At 38.9% G+C, this 20171-nt stretch overlaps 1 protein-coding gene across 1 annotated transcript in view; it reads left to right on the forward strand.

Annotated features, from left to right (window-relative positions):
* Positions 1-7851: 7851 nt before the first annotated feature.
* Positions 7852-20171, forward strand: part of dpp6a (dipeptidyl-peptidase 6a) — a 303760-nt gene continuing 291440 nt past the window's right edge. Inside the window, exon 1 of the mRNA XM_084746867.1 lies at positions 7852-7916. Coding sequence (XP_084602993.1) covers positions 7860-7916 — 57 coding nt within the window. The 5' untranslated portion in view covers positions 7852-7859. The remainder of the gene's footprint in view (positions 7917-20171) is intronic.

Here is a 20171-nt window from a genome sequence, read left to right on the forward strand (position 1 = left end):
GCAAAATGTGAATAATCAGGTTGGCCTATAAGATTTGTGAATCATATAGTTTATGAATGAAGTTTATTTACTTTATTCCAAAGTTTATTTGAAACTGATGTGAAGTTTTAGCTTTCTGAGTTTATCAAATCATCTAAGTATAAAAGTAAAAGAGGGAATTTGGCACTAAAAACATTACCTTTGGAAGATAGCCACTTGATTAGGCTGAAGCTCTACAGGCCTTGAATTACCTGCTGATCTCATTTCAAATGATAGCAGAGGTTGTCTGAGATCTTAATCTTGAGTAAATCTGTCATGTCTATAATTTGTAAAGTAAAAGTACCACCACAAATTGGGCTCCCTGCTATATTTCACCAAATGCAGAGATCCTGTGATAATATTACCGAGTAAATTGGCATCTCTGTGACTTACTTTACCAGTTTTTTTGGTCTTCTCCATGCCCTTTTCTGCCTCTGTCATGGTCAAGAAGTGTTGAGGCTGCACTGGCAATTAGAAATTCATGTTTTGACAGCATTTCGGGTGCAATTTTAGGAAGCCTATCTCGCATGGAGACCCATTTGTTGAAAGCGGAACCCCAAATCCACCAGAAGAGCAAAATCTCAAAATATAATGAGATGGATGACATGCATGGTAGCATGCACTAAGGAACATTTTTCTACATTTCAGCAGGCTTGACATCAGACAAAGGAGCCTTGACAGCGTACGTGGTGGATAAATTGGAGTAAAATGCAGACTTTGCTTATCCCGTGCAAATGCGCCGCATGAAATACAGACGTGTGGGGGTCATTTCTAAATCCCACGAGGTTCTCAGGTAATACCCTTGTGAAAAGGGCTTAAGTCAGCAAAGTAAAAAAAACGTAAACATTATACAACTTGCATGTATAGTTATAACAGAATATTCTGGCCTCAGCTCATGCTTGCCTGCAAGCAGCCCAGAGCACAAAACTTACCATGAACTCCATCTCTTCTCCAGTTTCTCTGATGCCTGTACATTCTATAATTTCTTGCCTCAATTTAAACATTTTCAGTTCTTCCTGCTGCGCCTTTGTATTCATTTTTAGAGGCAATTGTGCCCCGATTAACATTCACTTTAGCTCCTTAAAAGCTATAATTCCCTCCAATGCTACAAAGCTACAATAAACTTCACTACATTCTTCTTTCAATACTGATTGAATACATGTCAGTTTATTCAGTCTGTACATGGACAAGCCAGTAATAGCTTTTTTTTTATAACTACTAACTGCATTGTTCCTAACATTTCCAGGCCCTTAATTTTCAGCCACTTTCATGAGTGTGATAATTTACCTTTTGAGCTCATTATTGTTCATTTGACTTAATACATTTTACAATATGGGCACAGTCATCCTGTTCTATAGGGTTATTTTAATTTCAAGTCTCTTGAAAGGCTCTATGATAGGAATAGACTCCAGTGCATGCAAGTCTCTGTGAACAGATCGGCCCTTAATTAAATGCAATGGGCTTCATGCGGCACCTGCTGATTTCACACTAAAATCTGCACACAGGAAAAGATCATAAGCCCTGCAATCAATACGGCTGTAATGGAGGCTCCCATTCACTGTAGAGAAGGAATACCAAGCAGGAAAACTACTGTAAGTCAGCACTTGTGGGAAATGGAGCATCAACACGCAGCGAAACACAACAAAAGTGCAGCTCCTCAAGTCGAGCTTCGACACAAATTCTGTACTGTATGTGACATTCATGCCAGCGAAGCCTGTTGAACTGAATAGAAATACAGACTCTAATATCTTGTTACATCTTTTATATTGTTTTTCTGCAAAATCTTTTATTTTGTTTTTGTCCTGTTACGTCTTGTTTGTCTTTTCACATTGTTTTGGACTTCATACATCTTTTAATATTGTTTTTGTACTGATATGCATTTTCATTTCGTTTTAATCTTCTTATGTCATTTTCATGTTGTCACATCGTTTACGTAATTTTGGTCTCATTATGTAACGATACATTCTTTGATCTGGTGACATGCTTTTCGTCTTGTTACATCATGTTCCGTCCTTTTTCTCTTGTTATGTCTGTTACGTCGTTTTCATTTTGCTACATCTTGTCACACTGTTTTCGTCTTGGTTTCTCTTTTATATTGATTTTGTCTTATATGTTGTTCTCATTTTGTCATGTCCTTTTTTTGCAGTCTTATGTTGTGTTATGTTGCTTTTGTCTTGTTATGTATCGTTATGTTGCATCTTATGTCATTTTCATCTTCATCTTATGTCTTTTTACTTTGTTTTCGTCTTGTTAAATTGTTTCACCTCTTTGTACGTTTTGTCTTGTCTTTTACGTCATTTTCATCTCAACACTTTTTTATCTTTTTACACTTTTGTCTTTTGTCTTGTCACTTGTTTATCAAGTTTTCTTTCTTTCTTTCTTTCTTTTTTTACATGTGTTAGCATAGCTTCTGTCTTGTTACTTTAAACATTGTTCTCATTTCACATTAAAACTAAAGTAACAAGCCTGTGTTGAAAAAGTAATATCTGTACTGTAATAATAATATGATACAGATATTTGAGTTAAAATTTAGGGTGTAACAGTAAAAAGTTGTCAGAAAAAGAAATACTCAAGTAAATTACAGATACCTGCAATATCTATTTAAGTGCAGTAATAAAGTATTTGTACTTAGTAACTTCCCAGCTCTGTATTTCACACATCATTTTATGTGTCTGAGCTCCTGTGGGAAAATCTGAGGGTGGAAGGAACGAATGTGGAGCTGAGGAGACGATCTGTGGGTCAGAGTTAACCCCGGGACTGACAGCATGAGATGAGTCTCGGATGTCCTTACCTGTCAGCGTGGGTCAGCACTGTCCACACACTGACAGCCGGACTTCCACGCTGACTGATGGTCTGCTGATAGGTTCTGTCAACGAGCCGATTTACAGGGGAGCGAGACGTCCTGTAACCAGGAGAACCGAGGGCCGAGATCCCTGAAACAGTCAAACTCCGTCCATCAGCATCCAGGTAGCCTATAGACGTGTCCTTGAGCAGGATGAAAGCTGTCCGCCATCATTAAAAATATATCCAGTGTGCCGTATTGTGTTACTATATAATACGACAAAACATGGATAAATAATAACAATGTGTTGTGAATGTTTATATTCCCAACATTGATTAGTCCAATAAAATACATTTTTAAAAAACAGATCATTTTAAACTAATTTTAAAGAGGGATCAGTCATGTCAACATGAATGATTACAGGTTTTTTATTATAAAGGCTTCAAGGACCAGTAGGACTTAGTGGCATCTTGCCTCACCCTCCCCTTCCAAGCTTGTAGGAAAAATTACAGTGGCCATAATATGAAGGTAATAAATACATGAGAATTCTTATTTTCAGCTGATTATACATGAAAACATGCTTATATATATTTGATTCTATTGCTGCCACATTCTCCCATTAAATCCCTGTAAATCTAACACACTGGACCTTGATTTAAATTATTTAAAATACACATATTAAGTCAATATTTTAGCTCACAGGACATACTGTAACCGAGGGATGATTCAACACACTGCAGCAGTTCACATCCAAATATCTGCAGTGATTACATGACGTTTAATTATTAATTGTAAACAGTTCGATTGAAATAATTTATCAGATTGTAGCAGAGTGATTTTTGTAAAAATTCAAGGGCTGACACATCTAGTCTGGTGTTTGGCCATTTAAATAAACCGTTTGCAGGATAATGGGCTTCTGGGGCTCCGAAAATTAAAGCATTTTTTAAACAGGCAAACTGCTGCATGACTACCCCAATTTTTATTAAACCTAACAACAAGTCCTCATGCCTAAAAGCGCACGTGAATTAACTTGTTCGGGGACCACAGGGCAAAAAATTGCTTTTGTCTCCAGGGGCCTCATTACAGAACAATTCAAAAGTCTTGTCAACTTAAGTTTCAAAAATAGGAAAAAAGCCTTTCTTCCTGCTACAGAAGAAACTCATGGCTTTGTTTTGTCCTGCCTCAGACCTCATATCTTATTTTAAGAGCCGCAACTAATGATTATTAGCAATTAATCTAATTAACAATTAACCATTTAATCATTTAGTCTTTTAAAAATGTTAAAGAATTGTGAAAAATGCTCATCACAGTTTCTTAGAGCCCAAACTGACACACCTTCACAATAATAATAATAATAATAATAATAATAATAATAATAATAATAATAATAATAATAATAATAATAATAATAACAATACCTTACTAAAAATCAAGTATTGATTGGGCTCTAATATTAATATTTTTATGATCTCATGCTCCCATAAACTGAAAACACAGCAACCTAGCAGCAATTTCTTTAAGGTTCAGACAAATAAAAATACATGGTAAACCTTACAGCAAGACATCCGTTCATCTGCGCCACCCTCGTCCTGCTCGCAGTGGTTCTACAACATCAAACAACTGATCTCAAGTCTGTTGTACTGATGTATGCTGTATTGCTTGTTTGGAGGGTTGCCTACATGATTTATGTTCTGAATTGCATGAAGGAATATATAACAGCACATGTCTTTTGATCATTCATTAATGTGCTGGACAGATACTGTCTTTGTATAATTGACTGCCGGAAGGAAAAACATAACAAATGATGCCTCCATACGGGACACGAGGGGTCACTGCGTGGTTCGATGAATATGAAAATGATAGGAATCGTGTGCTGTATGGCCTTCACAGTCGGCAGATTTCAACTGAACAGCTATGGGAGATGTTGGAGAGATGTGCTTCACAGCGCTCTCCATCACCATCATCAAAACACCAGCAAGGCTGTGTCACTCCAACAAGGAATCATTTTAAAACCCACTTAAATAACCAAGCTTCAAATTTACACTTGAGGAGGTTCAACTTTTAAAATGGCTGCCTTGAATTGAACAAAATAACCAAGTTCTGCAAAGAGCAAAATGTTCATGTTTTTTATCTTCATCGTTAGGCCATTTTACTCCAAAAGCTCAGCAACTGTTTCTCAAAGGAGGAGAAAGAAGGAGAGCTTCTGCCAAACCTTCATGTGTAAGCTAAATAACATTTAGGTAGCTTGCAAACAATATAACATTTAATTGACTTTTTAGTTAGCTTCTAAGCAACATACTGTTATTTTGTTAAATTTTTAGGTAGCTACTAGACAATATAACATTTTGTTATCTTTTATCTAGCTAGCAAACAATGTAATGTTTTGTCAACTCTTTAGCTAGTCACTAAACAATATAATGTTTTGTTAACCTTTTAGCTGGCCATAATCTGACTCACTGGATGCTGATATAAATCTTGCCATTGGTCACTTGCTTCAAGTGGCATTGCAGGCATTTGTGTCAATGTTTTCAAAGTCCCCAGGCAACAACAAAAATCCTCTGAGATGCAACCTACATGCTGAAAATGGCAAATTAGCACCTGGGACACTAAAGGTATGAACATAAACAAGCTAACAGCTGTTTCTAGTGACAGTCATGTTAATACCAGAGCTCGCCTCCCGACATGCAAATGTTCCACCACAACGAGGTCCTCTTCTATACTATTTTGCAGCAGCACCATCGCTACATCCTGGCTTAGTGCCACTTAATACCTTTGCGATTGGTTTAAAGAAATGCAGACAAGTTGTGGCATTTTTTCCCTTAAAGCAGAATGTGTTTGCATGGAGCCAGACCTTTCTCCGGTGCTGAGTGCTGTGTTGAAAGGTCTTGCTATGTGAGACTAAGCTAGCCTGCAAACAGTGTAATGTTTTGTTAACTGTTTAGCTAGCTAGCAAACATTGGAGCATCTCTATATTGATTAAACACTACTTAATTTCATTTTGCATCAATAAATCTGGATATTCTTGGAGATTATTTTTTATTTGTGCAGCAGAGCCCTGCTTAATTTTAAATCTGCCTTTACACCTAGTTTTACTAAACTTCTGATTAGAACTTATTTTAGATTTAATGAATCTTTGTTGGTGCAAGTAAGAGAATATCATTTGATTTACAGAGACTTGGAGAATCAATATGCTGCAAGCTCACTCAGACACTTACTGTTAGTTTTCCCTTATCATCTGCATACATTCAATGCAGTAATCTCTAATTGTTGATTCACCTCCACACTGCAAACCTCTCTGAAAGTGAGTGACAGCAACTTTGTCACAGCTCAGCATCATCCCGTCCAGCTAATTGTCACACTTGAGTGGAAGCTCGCCCTTGTAACATTCATTTACTATGCTCTAATTGAAACTAAACAAATTCACTTCCTCATGTTGAGATAATGATTGTAATTGTCACAAATCATTTGTCACTTGTAATTGTTGCTGTCAGTCATCCTGTGTTAGTATTGGAGAAGGGGAAGCCGGGGACAAGAGCAACACTTTTTGTTTGAACATCAGTGATTCAGTGATTGTTCATGGTAGACCGCTGACACTTTGATACACAGGACCCATGTTTCTCTACAAATTTTTGTATCAAACTGTTTAACCTAAAATGTTTTATGTTTGTTGTAGGTTTATTAATTATTTGTCCAGCTATTCCGTCCTTTGTTATGTGTGAATGCACGTTTAGAATAGTAGTGGTAATTACACACATTTAAATGTACTTTGTTAAGTATGCTAATTACACGTAATGCTCAAACTTAAAGTAAATTGATATAAACTTATTCTGGTCTTGGGGTTGTGTTTTTACCCAAGAGTATTGACAGGTTAGCTTGCTAATATGTAGGTTTGTGTAGCTAATGTTAGTGGTTCTTTTGTGTGGCTAATGTTAGCGTTTGGTCTGTGTAGCTAATCTTAGCATTTGGTCTGTATAGCTAATGTTAGCAGTTGTCTGTGTAGCTAATGTTAGCAATTGGTCTGTGTTGCTAACATTTAAAGTGGGTCTGTTTAGCAAACGTTAGTGGTTGGTCTTATCTCTAATCAGATTTTTCTTCCTGTAACCGTACAGTCACCTATTTTTGTATCCTAATTATGTAACATGTAATCTGTTACTTCCAGAGCCTGCTTACATGAAAATCAGTTTCTTGGTCATAAAATCCACAATGTTGCTTACAGAGACGCTGCTTGTTTTTGTCACCTTATTGATGAGCTCACTGCAGAACTCTTTTAATTGGTCAGACTGTCAGTGTTACAACTGATCTGTGTTGCAGCACTCCCCGGTCTCCCCTATTTATTTATTAATCAACCTGCAGCTTTGATTTTATTTGATCAGTAAATAGTAAAATTATATGAACAAACAGTATGGAGTTTTTGTTTTTTATAAACAGATTCTTACAGTCCAGTATTATGTTTCATGCATCATGGTAACAGTGAACCTCACAGTCCTGACTGCTGTGTTCTGCTCTGGAGTGGGCGAGCAGTGTTGACAGGCTCCTTCTTTCAACCCCATGTAGTCAAGCTGTCAGATGGGACGCGCTTGCGCAATTGCTGCGTTCACACATACACACAAACACACAGCTCCGTGAGAGCGTGAGCAGGTTGTGTTGAAAAGCATCCTGGAAGTGCGCGAATGCAAAGAAATTCATGTCTCAGTACAGCAAGTGGGGTTAAAACCGTCAGTTTTAGCGGCTGATTTGGTGGAAAAGTTCTCGCCGGATTTTATTTGACTTCGTGACAATCTGCAGCACTTTGCCCGCTGCTGCAACAACAAACAGGAGATCTCGTTAAAACCTCTGGACTACAACTGGGAAAATACTGCTGGACAAATTTAATGCACCTTTGAAAAAAACAAACAAGCCGATAACGAGGAGCGGAAGCGACAGATTGAGCAGCTCATCAGGCAGGTAAACCAAACACCCCTTATCTTTTTCGTGCATGTCTTCTGCTTCAGACTCCAACTTTGAGCCTGTCAGGGAAAAAACTGCATCACTTTTATTGCTTTTTACAGAAGTTTTCACCATGAACCAAACGGCGGGAGCCACAAATGCGTACCGCAGATGTTCCAAAGGAGGAAAGGTAAGGAGGAAGTTAAGATTTGGACTAAACACGCTGCTTTGCGCCCCAGGCATGGTGCAGCCCCTGAAGGCAGCATGACAGCGATATTGGATGTTGGCAAGCTATGGAAATCCTTGTTCTCTGCATTATTGTGCGTCTTTTTGCTTTGGAGATGTTGTAAATTCTGTCTTGGATACAGTTTAAGTAGTAGTGAAAGATTAATTAGTGGTCAGTTTACAGGCGTATTGGAAGCTTCTAAGCAAGGGAAGCCTGATTTGTTTGTAAAACATGCACACATTTTCCTTCAAATCAGCAAGTGATGCATCAAACAGCTAAACCTGGTGGATAAATAGCTGAAATGTTCATAGATAGGGATAAATTAGTTTGCTAAAAGTGACTAAACACGCTGCTTTCGTGCGCCCCAGGCACTGTACAGCCCCTGAAGGCAGCATGATAGTGATTTTGGATGTTCTCGAGCTAAGAAAAAGCTTTGTTGTCAGCATTATTGTGCGTTTTTACGCTTGGGAGCTGTTGTAAACTCTGTCCTGGATACAGTTTGATCAAAGTGGAATATGTTCGTGGTCCGATTACAAGCATATTGGAAGGTTTTCGGCAAGGAACGCCAATTTGTTTGTGACATAATGCACATTGTCCAGCATTATTGTGCGTCTGTGCGCTTTGGAGATGTTGTAAATTCTGTTTTTGATGCAAGAAAATGCACACTTTTTAAATTGTTTCCTCATATCTACAAAATATGGTGCATAAAACAACTAAAAGTGGTGGATAAATGGCTAAAATAGTCATAGAGATGGATATATGGTCACACAATAATTAGGTAAAAGTGACTTAACACGCTGGTTTCGTGCGCCCCAGGTATGCTGCAGCCCCTGAAGGCAGCATAACAGTGATTTGGGATGTTTGCAAGCTAAGGAAAGCTTTTTTTTGTCAGTATTATTGTGTGTCCTTGTGGTTTTGAGATGTTGTAAATTCTGTCCTGGATATAATTTCTTGACTGCAGTTGTCAGCTTATTTAAAGTGAAAGATGTCATGCAAGCACATTGGAAGCTTTTGTGCACAAAACTGCTAATCTTTGCCATTTTCCCACGTAAAAGCAGTACATAATTATGAATAAAACAGGTGGATTCTCACCACTTGCCGTCTCAAACCTCTCCATCAGTTATTCAGCTGTGGTCCAAGATGATGACACTGAACCACACTGTTTTACCAAGCCTGTGACCCACATTACAGGGCTGCTTCTGCTGCTGTGTGGATGTGCAGTCAACAGGGAGAAGAGGGGGAGAAGTGGAGGTGGGATGAAAGGGAAGGTTGGTTGGAAGGGGGGAGAAAGAAAAGCCGGAGAATGTGGGAGGAAAAAGGGGGACTGCATGATAGACTCTTTCCAGTGAAACCATTAGAGGAGGAACAGGCTGTGTGTGTGCGTGTGTGTGTGTGCGTGTGTGCGTGTGTGCGTGTGTGTGTGTGCGTGTGTGTGTGTGTGTGTGCGGGGGCTGTTCTCATTCCCAACACATCTGGCTGTGTCAACATACACTATCAGTGGAGATGAAGTTATGAAAGCTTATTTATCACCAGCAGCTATGTCACATGGAATATCCACAGCAGATTTGCCACTGTTTACAAATATTGATTTTCCAGCTACAAATATTTGGAGTTGATGTGTATTGATCGCTGAAGGTGCCTGTGGTCTCATAGAGGTGTTTAGACTGAGCTGGTAAATGAGTCCTGATGGGTGTACATGTGAATTAACACTGTTGTATTGGGTTGGTTAGCACGCTCAGTTTAATTGACACTGACAGCCGTTTTCTTTCTCAGTGAGATGATACAGGACGCGATCGTTCACGCAGGGAGTCCAGGGACGCGTGGTCATGAAGTAAACGTATGCAGGAAGCTGCATCCTGCAGATGCATGATTGTTTGTTGAGTCCAGTTTAGTAAATGCCAAAATGCGACAGGTGTTCGGTCATAATTATAACAGAAAGAATTGTACCAGGGGCAGCAGGTTACTTATGCCCCAGGGCAACTTCTGCAGTTAACAGGAGGTACAGAAAAATCTAGCTAAACAAATGAAAAGAAAGATGAAAGATGAAAAGAACTGAACTATAACACCTGATATTAGACTGCATGTTGCAGTCAACACTACCTAGCAAGCGAGAAGAGTGGTTCAACAGCTAGTTAAAAGTAGTGGATAAACAGTGCAAAAGTTGGGTTAAAGTAACAAATAAGTGGTATAAGTAGTTTGGATAATGATGGTTGATAAATGGCTAAATGTGTTTACTAAAAGTGATGGCTGAAATGCTAATATGGTGAGCAAAAAGCAAGCTAGCAGAGAAGTGTAACAGTTGGTTAAAAATAGCTAAAATTGATAGACAAATTGCTAAAATAGTAAACCAGAAGTGATGGCTAAAATATTTAGCTAAAAGAGAAGTGCAACAACAAAGATAAATGGATAAATGGCTAATGTAGTTAGTTAAAAGATAAGTGTAACAGATAGCTAAAAGTCATGGATAAATGACTGATAAATAGTTAGCTAAAAGTGGTAAATGGTTAAAATAGTTAGCTCAAAGTGATGGTTTAGTGGCTGAAATAATAGGTGAAATTGCTAGCAAGTAAAAGCTAAATGGTATCATTACATGTAACGAATAAACAGTACAAATAATGAGCTAAAAGTAAAGGATGAATGATTTTTAAATAGCTAGCTAAATGTAAAACTACTTGAATTAGAAATGAACCCCAGTTGAATTAAATCAATAAAGTAAAAGATAAATGGTTCTAGGTGGTAGACCTAGAGACTGCTGCCAGAACTACTGTCAGAAAAACATATTTTATTTTCACTCTTGCCGCTGACTTGCATCTTTGCATACTGTCCTTCTGTGTTTAGCAGGGTAATATTGTTGTCAGTGCTTTAATATTTGCAGGTGCTTTCACTCACTGCTTGTTCTAATTTTGGGTTGTTTCATCTCCTCTTACACATCAACTTTGAGAGAGAAAATAGATCCAGACTGAACACCTCTCCAGACACTTTTGTCTCCAGACAGCAGTGTCCGTTTCATTATCTGTCCCGTGGCCACTTTTAGCCTGCCGGCAGGATTGTCTGCAATTTCAAACTGTTTGTGTTTTGTTATTTGTGCCCGTTTAAAGCTCCGGGTGCTGCTGAGAATTTCTCTTTGATGAGTCGTCTCTCCCTCTGTGGAGTTGCTATTTCCAGTCATGTAGCCACAGAGACATTTCATCGTGGATTAATGACACTCTGATTAGGTCTGCATGTGTTCTGCAGGCCTCCCAACAGGATAAGCTTCACATGGTCATGGTCATCAGCTCGTGACAAGCTTTGACAGGTTTATAAACACCTGAAATGAGAGGAGAGCAAGTGTTCTGTATCTTGAGATTATTTTAGGATCCTTGAGAATTCCATATGCAGTTTTTGCAGTTTGCATTTCAGGCTTTAAGGCATTTAAAATCACTTTAAAGAGGCTTTTGGCATGTAACCAGCATTCCTGCACCCATGGGGTTGTTTGGTGGTGTATTTTTGTCACTGCAACACCAACAGTTTTGTCCTCTAATGCCTCCAAAGACCATCATGCAGTGCAGCAACATTTTGAAGCTTTGTGGTTTGTAGATTTTTAGTCATTGTAACCGCCAAAGTATTTCTGTTGTACTCACTGTTCAGCGCAGAGGAGGAGCCTCCTTTCTCAGGATTGTCCTAAAGCCTTCTGGGAATTGTAGGAAGTCATTAGTAGAGATAAGCCAGTTTGAAGGAGAGGATGTATACATAAAATAAAACTTTTATCTCAACATAACTTACCAAATTGTTGATATTTAGAATAGCTGCAAGGATGATTTGATTTACTGATTAATCAATTGACAAAAATGGCCACTGTTGTGACAATCAAAAGCTATAATAAAATAAAGAGAACTGTTAGCTAAAAGTAATGGATAAATGGCTGAAAAATTTAGCGAAAAGCCAATGAGCAGAGAAGTTTTACAGTTAGCTTAAAGGCTTTGTGGGAAATTTAGTAAGTCGTTAACAGAGAGTAGAGATGAAGCAGTTTTAGGGAATATGTACGCAAAAAAAAAGAAATGATTACGTATTTGACAAAATTGGCCACAAATGTGACAATCAATCATTTTTTTTAAAGTTACATTATCTCAAATGTTTCCAACGATGGTCAGACGCAGAGAAATCTGTTATTTCTCCAGAGTAATGGTGCATTTTTTGCTTGCTGTAGCCAGCTAGGTGCTATAGCTAAAGGGAAAGCACGAGATACGTCGGATACGTCAAAGACTGAGGAAGGACGATGACAAACGTCTAACGTGAATAAAGCCTCGTCCATGAACATGATTTCTGCCCGAGTAATGTCAGATAGATTTTCATCAGCTGCGGTGGTTGTTTAACAGTGAAAACAACAACTCCCATGATCCCACACTACTTCACAAAGACAGGTGACATCTTTCATAATTGTTTTAAGTGTGAGAGAGACCCCTAGTGGCAAAATTTATATGTTGTGCATCTTAAGCGATAATATGAAACATTTTAGCTTCTGATATGGTCTAATATGACCAACTGAGTAATTGGGAAAATAATTAATATATTGATTAATAATTAAAAAAATAATTAGAGTGGATGTTAAATAACTTTCTCCAAGTCACAAAATCTGATTGCATTGTACTGTAGTAAAACTCAAGGTTAAGCAAGATATGCTCCGCCCCCCAGACAGAAATCTTGGTGTAGTTTTTGATCAGGACTTAATTAAGGAAGTTGTTCAGTCGTCTTTTTATCATTTGAGAAGAAAGGTTAAGTCTTTTATTCCAGGCACAGATCTGGAGAAACTCATCTCTGCTTTTATCTCCTCCTGCCTCGACGACTGTAACTCTCTGTGTACTGGTCTCAGTCAGAAATCAATCCATCGCCTACAGCTGGTCCAAAATGCTGCAGCTCTGCTTTTAAGCGTATCATCCCTTTATGTTTAAGCATCTTTGTGCTGCTTGCCTGTTTTATTTTAAAATTATTTTAAGGCCAGGCTGTTGGGCTGGTCCTTCTCCATGTTTCTGACCTTTTATCTTTGTATGAGCCAGGATGCAGACCGCGATCCTCTGGTAGGGCGTTACTCGATATTTTCTGAAAACAAAAGGAGACAGAGCCTCACCATGAGGGCCTCTACGCTCTTCAGCAATCTGCCAAAGGAGATCAAGCTCACAGAGACAGCTCTGTGTTTTACACCGTGAAAATAAACTATTTGTTCTAACTTTAAAAAAGTCAGTGTCCAGATTGTCTCAAAAGTTTAAGTTGACTGAAGACAAGTTTAGGTAAATTTTGTAATACTTCAAAATAAACTTTTCTGTTCAAATACACTTGATATTGTACTTGAGAAACCATGGTCAGTCACACTGACAAACATTTTGCAAACCCAAATAAGTGAGCAGTACTCAAAAAGTTGAGTTTATAAACTCAAAAGTTGGAGGTTATCTGAGCTTAACTATTCCAGCTAGTGTTATATGTACCTTTTGATTACAGTAAATTAAAATTAAGTACATTTCTCTCTCATTGCAATATGTTAGCAGAACCAAATAAACTATAAAGTATAAAAAAACATTATTTCAAGCTCAATATAGAATAAAAATATTTGGGTTTCAACGAGTTGGGTTTCAACGAGTTACCTGTCAGTCTGTCAGTGTGAACATGAACCGGATCAGGACCAAAAATGTGACGTGAAAACGCCCTCAGTCTCTGAGGTGCATCCAGTGGGAGATTTGTCCTTCATGGTTATCTCATATTAGAAATACAGCACAGTGCTTTTATTACTTAATATTCATTCTTAATATTCATTCCTTCTTGTTGTATCACTTGGGATTATATAAGAGTTCATAATAAGCATTTACAGTATTTCATGGTCACATTTAGAGCAGCCCACACACGAGAAGAAAGCATGCAGCAACCCAAGGACACTTACTGATAGGCATGTTGCTGGACAAGGACGTCACTTTGTGTTGAAAAGTGGAGGGATCATAAGGGCTCAAAAGGGGGAAAAAATTGTCTTCAGCATATGAATCAGTATGGATTGGTATGAGATCGAAGTGGAGCGCATCGGAAGGGCAGAGCCTAAGCTACGACAGAGTCAACAGAGAGTTCATAAGAGTTGATGAGTTAAGTGCAACCAATTGCAATTCATTGTATGTTTTGCTTATTGTGCAAATGAACAATTCTCACAACGTTCTCATTTGCACACTTGATCTCTCTTGGTACTCAGAACATTTTGAGCAAATTATGCTTTTGAAAACAAAATTGGCCTTTTCAAAAAGTGGTGGGGGCTCATTTCCAGCATCCCCAGAGTAAATGACACTTGTGGTTTTTGTAAATGGCGTCATGCAGCAGCAGTATTAAGCATGTCACACTGCACTGACTTCATTATGTGTCTGTTCTGGATCAGATTAAAAGAGGGGTGCAGTCCTGCTTTGATGAAAATTGTCTGGATGTTAAATAACCACTAGAGGGCAGTGTGGTACTGCAGTACACCTACCTGTGAAGCAGTCCTGGTCTGATTTATTAGATTATTTTTTTAAAGTGTTTTTGAAACAATTATATGTGTTTCAAAGTGTAGTTTGATTGACTTAGACTACACACAGCCCAATAAATACATCATACATAATTACAGGGGATATTTTCTTGCCAGGAGCAGTTTTACTACGTTTTATTTTGCACTGTTGTTCCACTGCTTTAATCCTTTACTGTCTCTTCTCTGGCTGAGCTTGATCAGCCATTTATAACAGTCCTTCCACGATAATATGCACCAGTTACAGTACTTGTTCTGTAAAAGAGTGCAGTTTTATTCTTTCAACTTTTAATAGGATTTTTATGTATTTTAAGATCCCATTGCTCTGAGATTGTTTGAGTTCATTGTGCCGGGTAACAACTGAATATATGCAGAAATTACATTATTGTACATCATAAAAATATACAGTCATATATCTATATGTACAGATGCAGCCATTCACACTTGTACTTGCAGATTTACAACTGAACAATTAATCAAGAAAATGATCGACAGATTAATCAACATAGAAAATTATCATTAGTTGCAGCCCTGGATACAACCATGAATACATTATAAAAAGCCATAAGACAATAATATATAAAACAAACAGACTTAAAAGATAAAAATAAAACCAAAACAAAACAAACCCCAAAGACTTCAGCTCTCCATCTTCTCCTCCAATTCAGAGTTTAACTTATTTTTTGACTCTATACTTCCTGCTGCTCCTTTCCTTTTGTCTCCGTCACAGCAGGCTAGTTTGATTATCTCGGCCCTTGACAGCCCTGCAGTCCTGTGTGTGTGCACACCAAATCCCAATTAGCTTTCCCCCCCAGCTCCAGAACCATTTGCAACTTTGCTAATCTCTGCATCTGCAGAGCCCAGAAAATCCCCCAATTCTTCTGATTATAGTCTCCTAATGAGAATATGAAAGTTTAATTTGTGTGAGACTCAGGAAAAAAAAACACAACTAAATTGATGATCCCCTGCAATGAATATGTATTAACTGCTGCTGTCCAAATATGAATGGATCACTTGACTAAATCTGTCAGTTGAATGTATTGGACTTTTGTCCTGTCAAGTAATTAGAGATTCCCTGAGGCTTATTTGTCCATCTTATTACTCCTTGGATTTTTTTTTCAGTGTGTTTTTAAACTAAAAGTCATTTGTTTCTGCAGTTATTGAGCTTACATCAGAATACGAATAACCGCAGCAGCCAGATATTCAGCCTGCACTGGTTCTAAACGGATATCTCAAGGAGCATAGGAGCTAAGCTGAAAGGTATTTGGATTGAGGGTAGACTTCTTAATTACCGCAGCTTTGTTGGCCAACAGCAGGGCAAACACCGGCACGAATGTGCCAAGTATTGATCCCTGCTCTCATTACACTGCGGGCCCATTGTAATGCACGGTTATCACTCCAACTCCCCTCACTGGAGTCTATGGAAATGATCATTGATTTTCTTTTTCCTTTTTTTTTTACACCCGTGGTAAAATGGCAGGAGAATGTCTATCTCAATCATCTTTGCACTTTGAATTTCTGTGCTCGAGGACTTCTCCTGCTCATTAGCACAGGTAATTAGGGTTGTTCACGTTTGATCTGAAACCAGTACAGGTGCTGGTACCTGGAAGTCAGTACTGGGAGAAGGAATTAGTACCGTTACCTTTACTCTCTCCTAACAACAAAAAATGTTGTTTCATTTATAAAAAAAAAAAATGAGTCCAAACTTCTCAATATCACATCTGCACACTCAGGTTGGGATCGTCACACTGTGTTCCGGGTTGTAAGTCGTATAAACGTAGGGAATCAGGTATATTGGACAATGGGCGGTGAAAATCTTGAGGGATATCTTGCCATATTTCAGGGTAAAACATACTTGGTAACCCATTAGCTATCATAGCTAACATTAATATTCTAGCCTGTCCTAGCTAACATTACCATTTGATAGTGTCATATGATAGGACAGATAAGGTGTAAATTAATTCTGAAATGCACATTTATTTAAGCCTGGAAGGAAAATGCACTGAATGTAATCAAGCTAGCACTATAGTGTTAGCTAGCTGTCTTACAGGCTTTTCACCCGATCTCAGAAATGTAGTGGTTATGTCAGCAACATTAAGCTTTTGTCTCCAGTAGCTAACAGGCTAATCAAATATGTTTGTTCAGCTTGAATTCTGGTCCCCTGAAGATATTGATGAAGTTGGCTCACTTAAAGTTTCAGGGGTGCATCTTCTTTGACGCTGGCTGCAGTTGTGCTAATGTTAGCTGTGGAGGATTTGGCTTTCAAGCTATCAAACATGGTGCACTCTTCAACTTTTAGGTATTTCTCAGGTTAGGTTTCCTCAGGTTAGACATGTTGCCTTGATCAGCGTTGCATTTGACATTACAGATATTGTAGTGAGTGTTGTCTGTTCTGTCTCAGTAATTTTAAGGGTACAGACAGAATCATGTTGCATCTGGTTGAGAGATTAACTGAGTAGGCGCGTTTTCTCTCTTGCTTGTGAGTGAGCAATGCTGACGCTAACACTTACTGCAGTATTTCTTATGGGAAATGCAAAGCTGGCAAGGGCAACACATCTAACAAAGATCTGAAGAGTGAACTGTGTTCAATAGCCTGAAATCCAAGTGCCCTGCAGGTAACGTTAGCACGGCTGCAGACAGCAACTAAACAGAGTAACTTAACCCTCCATGGACAACAAAAGTTTGAGTGAGGCATCATCAGTTTCATCGACATCTTAAGGTGATTAATGAAGTAGTTCACTAAGTTGTTGGACTTTTTAAGTGTCTTGGTGGACATTGCTTAGTATTTTTACTAGCATTAACCAACGTCCAGAATTCTTGACCAGCATGCTTTTTAATGCATTAAAACAGTATGTGAGATTTGTTAATATGTCGGAAACTTTACAGTGACAACAACAACATAACAGGGAGGATATAACATGTACGTCCTCCGAGACATAACAGTGTAAAATCCCCTGGGGACAGACTGACAGGTTGAAGATTTGTACATTTGACAGGGATTTTATTTCAAGTGGTGTGTAAAATGATGTTATAAAGATAAACAACAATTTGTTCTAAATATGTAGTAATGTTGAAATCGAGAAGTTTGTCTTTTTGGACAACCAATATTTCATTTTTGTTAACACAGGGAGAAAAGTCCCATTGGTTACTGGTACTATTGGTGTGGTGGTTTAAATATAACTCTGTACTCTATTTGGTCAGTACCCTTATAAGTAAAAGAGTTCGGTACTCAACCCTGCTGGTAATCTTCCTCTCTCCCTCCCTCTGATGACGGGGACCTGCCATTGGTCAAACTGAGCTCATTGCTGCTGCACAGTGGTATCCTTTGCGGTATTGCATCTTTGCTTTTGAAGTTGCTCTTTCATGTTGGTCTCTAACACATAAAAGCTGCTGTCTGCTAGCGACGTGATCAACGCTGTCTTGACTCATGTCTGAAAAAAAAAAAAAAGCAACCAATTCCACCTTGTGCCTCTCTCTGTATTCAGGTGGGAACTTGTTTAGAGTGTACACAATGAAATTACATTTGGAGCCACACATCTGAGAGCTCTACCCCTGTGAACTGAATAATGCAACACGCAGAGAGAATAGATTTTCTCACTTTTAACACCAGTAGGTGAAGTGGTTTTTCTTAAATGTGTTGCAGATTGCTAATTCTGCTGTGGTGGCATTTTGGGTTTGTGTGTGCACTGAATCATTAGGTGCTGCAGGCGTGCTCCCCCGCCCGAGCTCTCGCTGCACGGAGGAATCGAGGAAACTGGATCTTTATTACAATATGTTAGTGTTGGAAAAACATGCAAACACAACATGACGCCTGCATGCGTGCACAGTCAAAGTCGGAGCGCTGTGTTGGTGTTGCTCGGCTGCAGCGACTCTGTCTTTTCCTGGGGATGATTGACACCACGGGGAGTGTAATTGCATGAGTCACCGAGACCTCAGTGGCCTTTTGAGTGAGCGGTTGGCTCGGTAAAATGCTTGGGTCATGACAGCCCATCTGGTGGCGTATCACAAGCAGTCAACAAGGCCCTATGAGACAAATGGCGCCACAACAGTAAACAGCCGCCGCTGGTTGGGAGATAGACACTTGAGCCATATCTAAAATCACAAGCATATCCACTGTGTGCCCCCAGAGGCCTCAGCAGCCATCAAACCAGACTGAACTCGCTGCATCCACAGTATCCGATGCTGTCAGAGCCCGTCGCACATGATTTTATCACTTCTTGTACCACTTTTATGGACATACGATGCAAATGAGCCTTTTCAACAAAGAGGAGTATCAATGTGCTGACGTGCGAGAGCTGAAGGCTGCAGGTCAGGTTTAAGTTTGCCCTCTGCTGGATGAAAAGAGTTCATGATCTTCAGTGCAAGAGCCACATGTCTCACTCAGCAAAGTGAACTGGTGCATAATGATGCATCTGAAATGGTGAAACCATTAAATAAATGGTTTCTTAATGGGGAGACTGAAATGAAGTGGTTTGCATGATGAAGAGTGTAGTTTAAGGACTGTGGAGCATTTTTATTTAAAGCGGTAGCTTAGAATTATTTAAAGTGGGGTTGCATGAGGTCCAATATTGATATATTGACCAATATTCTTCATACAGAATTATAAAATATATACATAAACACACAGTTTTGAAAACATCCCATAAAAGTGATGTAAAACTTGGGACAAAGATATGTAATGGAGGCAGGATATTTTACAATTTAACAATAAATGTTATAATCCAAAGTGCTGTAAGAGCTCTGGAACAGTAGCCTCAACTTTAACCAATGTTTAAGTTGTCATATAAGCACATATCAGCACAACATAAACATAAAGACTGATATAGATGGATTTAGCTGTGATAGTCCAGTATCAGGCAAATCAGTCAGGCTCTAATATTAGTTTCAGTAGATGGCAGTCAGCATGGCCCCTGATAAGCAGAGAGGAGTACCGGCTAGGGTTGGGCGATATGTTAAAATTTTCCTACCGGCCCAACTCTAGTACCAGCATGGAAGCTAACATTGTACAACAAACAGTATTTTAGCAACTTAAAAAAGAGTCAGCTTAAAAAAAACAAATATCAGCTGTTAGACAGCCTTTTCTGAAAGGAAAGTGCTGTTTTATAAGTCAGATATTGCTCTCTTCAACCAAACTCCATTGGCAAAATCTGCAATTTTACTTCACAGAACACTGGAGTGTCAGGTCTACTGCTTTGTTGATTGGTTAGTTAGCTTGTGTTATCGTGTGGCTTCTGTGCATTAAAAGTGTTTTAAAAGATAGTTTGGATTCACTGAAGTCACACAAACAAACAGGTCAAGGCAGCTTTAGACCAGCAACTCCCAAAGTAAAATGACTGTTTTTGCAAAGGGAGTTTAGATGGTTTGGAGAGAGCGACATCACGCAGCCTTTTCCTGCTGCGTGATGTCAAAGAAAAGCTGTGAACATAGCCTGTACACATTTTTGTAGGGTTTTACGCCTTTTTGTGTATGACAATATGACAGGAAAGGGGAAGAGTGAGTGGGGAAATGACATGAGGCAAAGGGACGTAGGCGGGGAGTCGAACCCGCAGCCACTGCAGAGGAGCTACCAGGCCGTGCAATATTGATTTACCTTGATTTAAATACCTTTTGCTGCTGTCCATAGCATTGCTGAGCCACTATGCTGGGACTAATCTCTGTTTCTCTAAACTGGGGGCGTGCTGACTGGCATCTATTGTAGGTAATACACTGAC

The sequence above is a fragment of the Lutjanus erythropterus genome, chromosome 21 (assembly GCF_056507025.1).
Source record: "Lutjanus erythropterus isolate fLutEry1 chromosome 21, fLutEry1.hap2, whole genome shotgun sequence".
In the NCBI taxonomy this organism is placed as follows: domain Eukaryota; kingdom Metazoa; phylum Chordata; class Actinopteri; order Lutjaniformes; family Lutjanidae; genus Lutjanus; species Lutjanus erythropterus.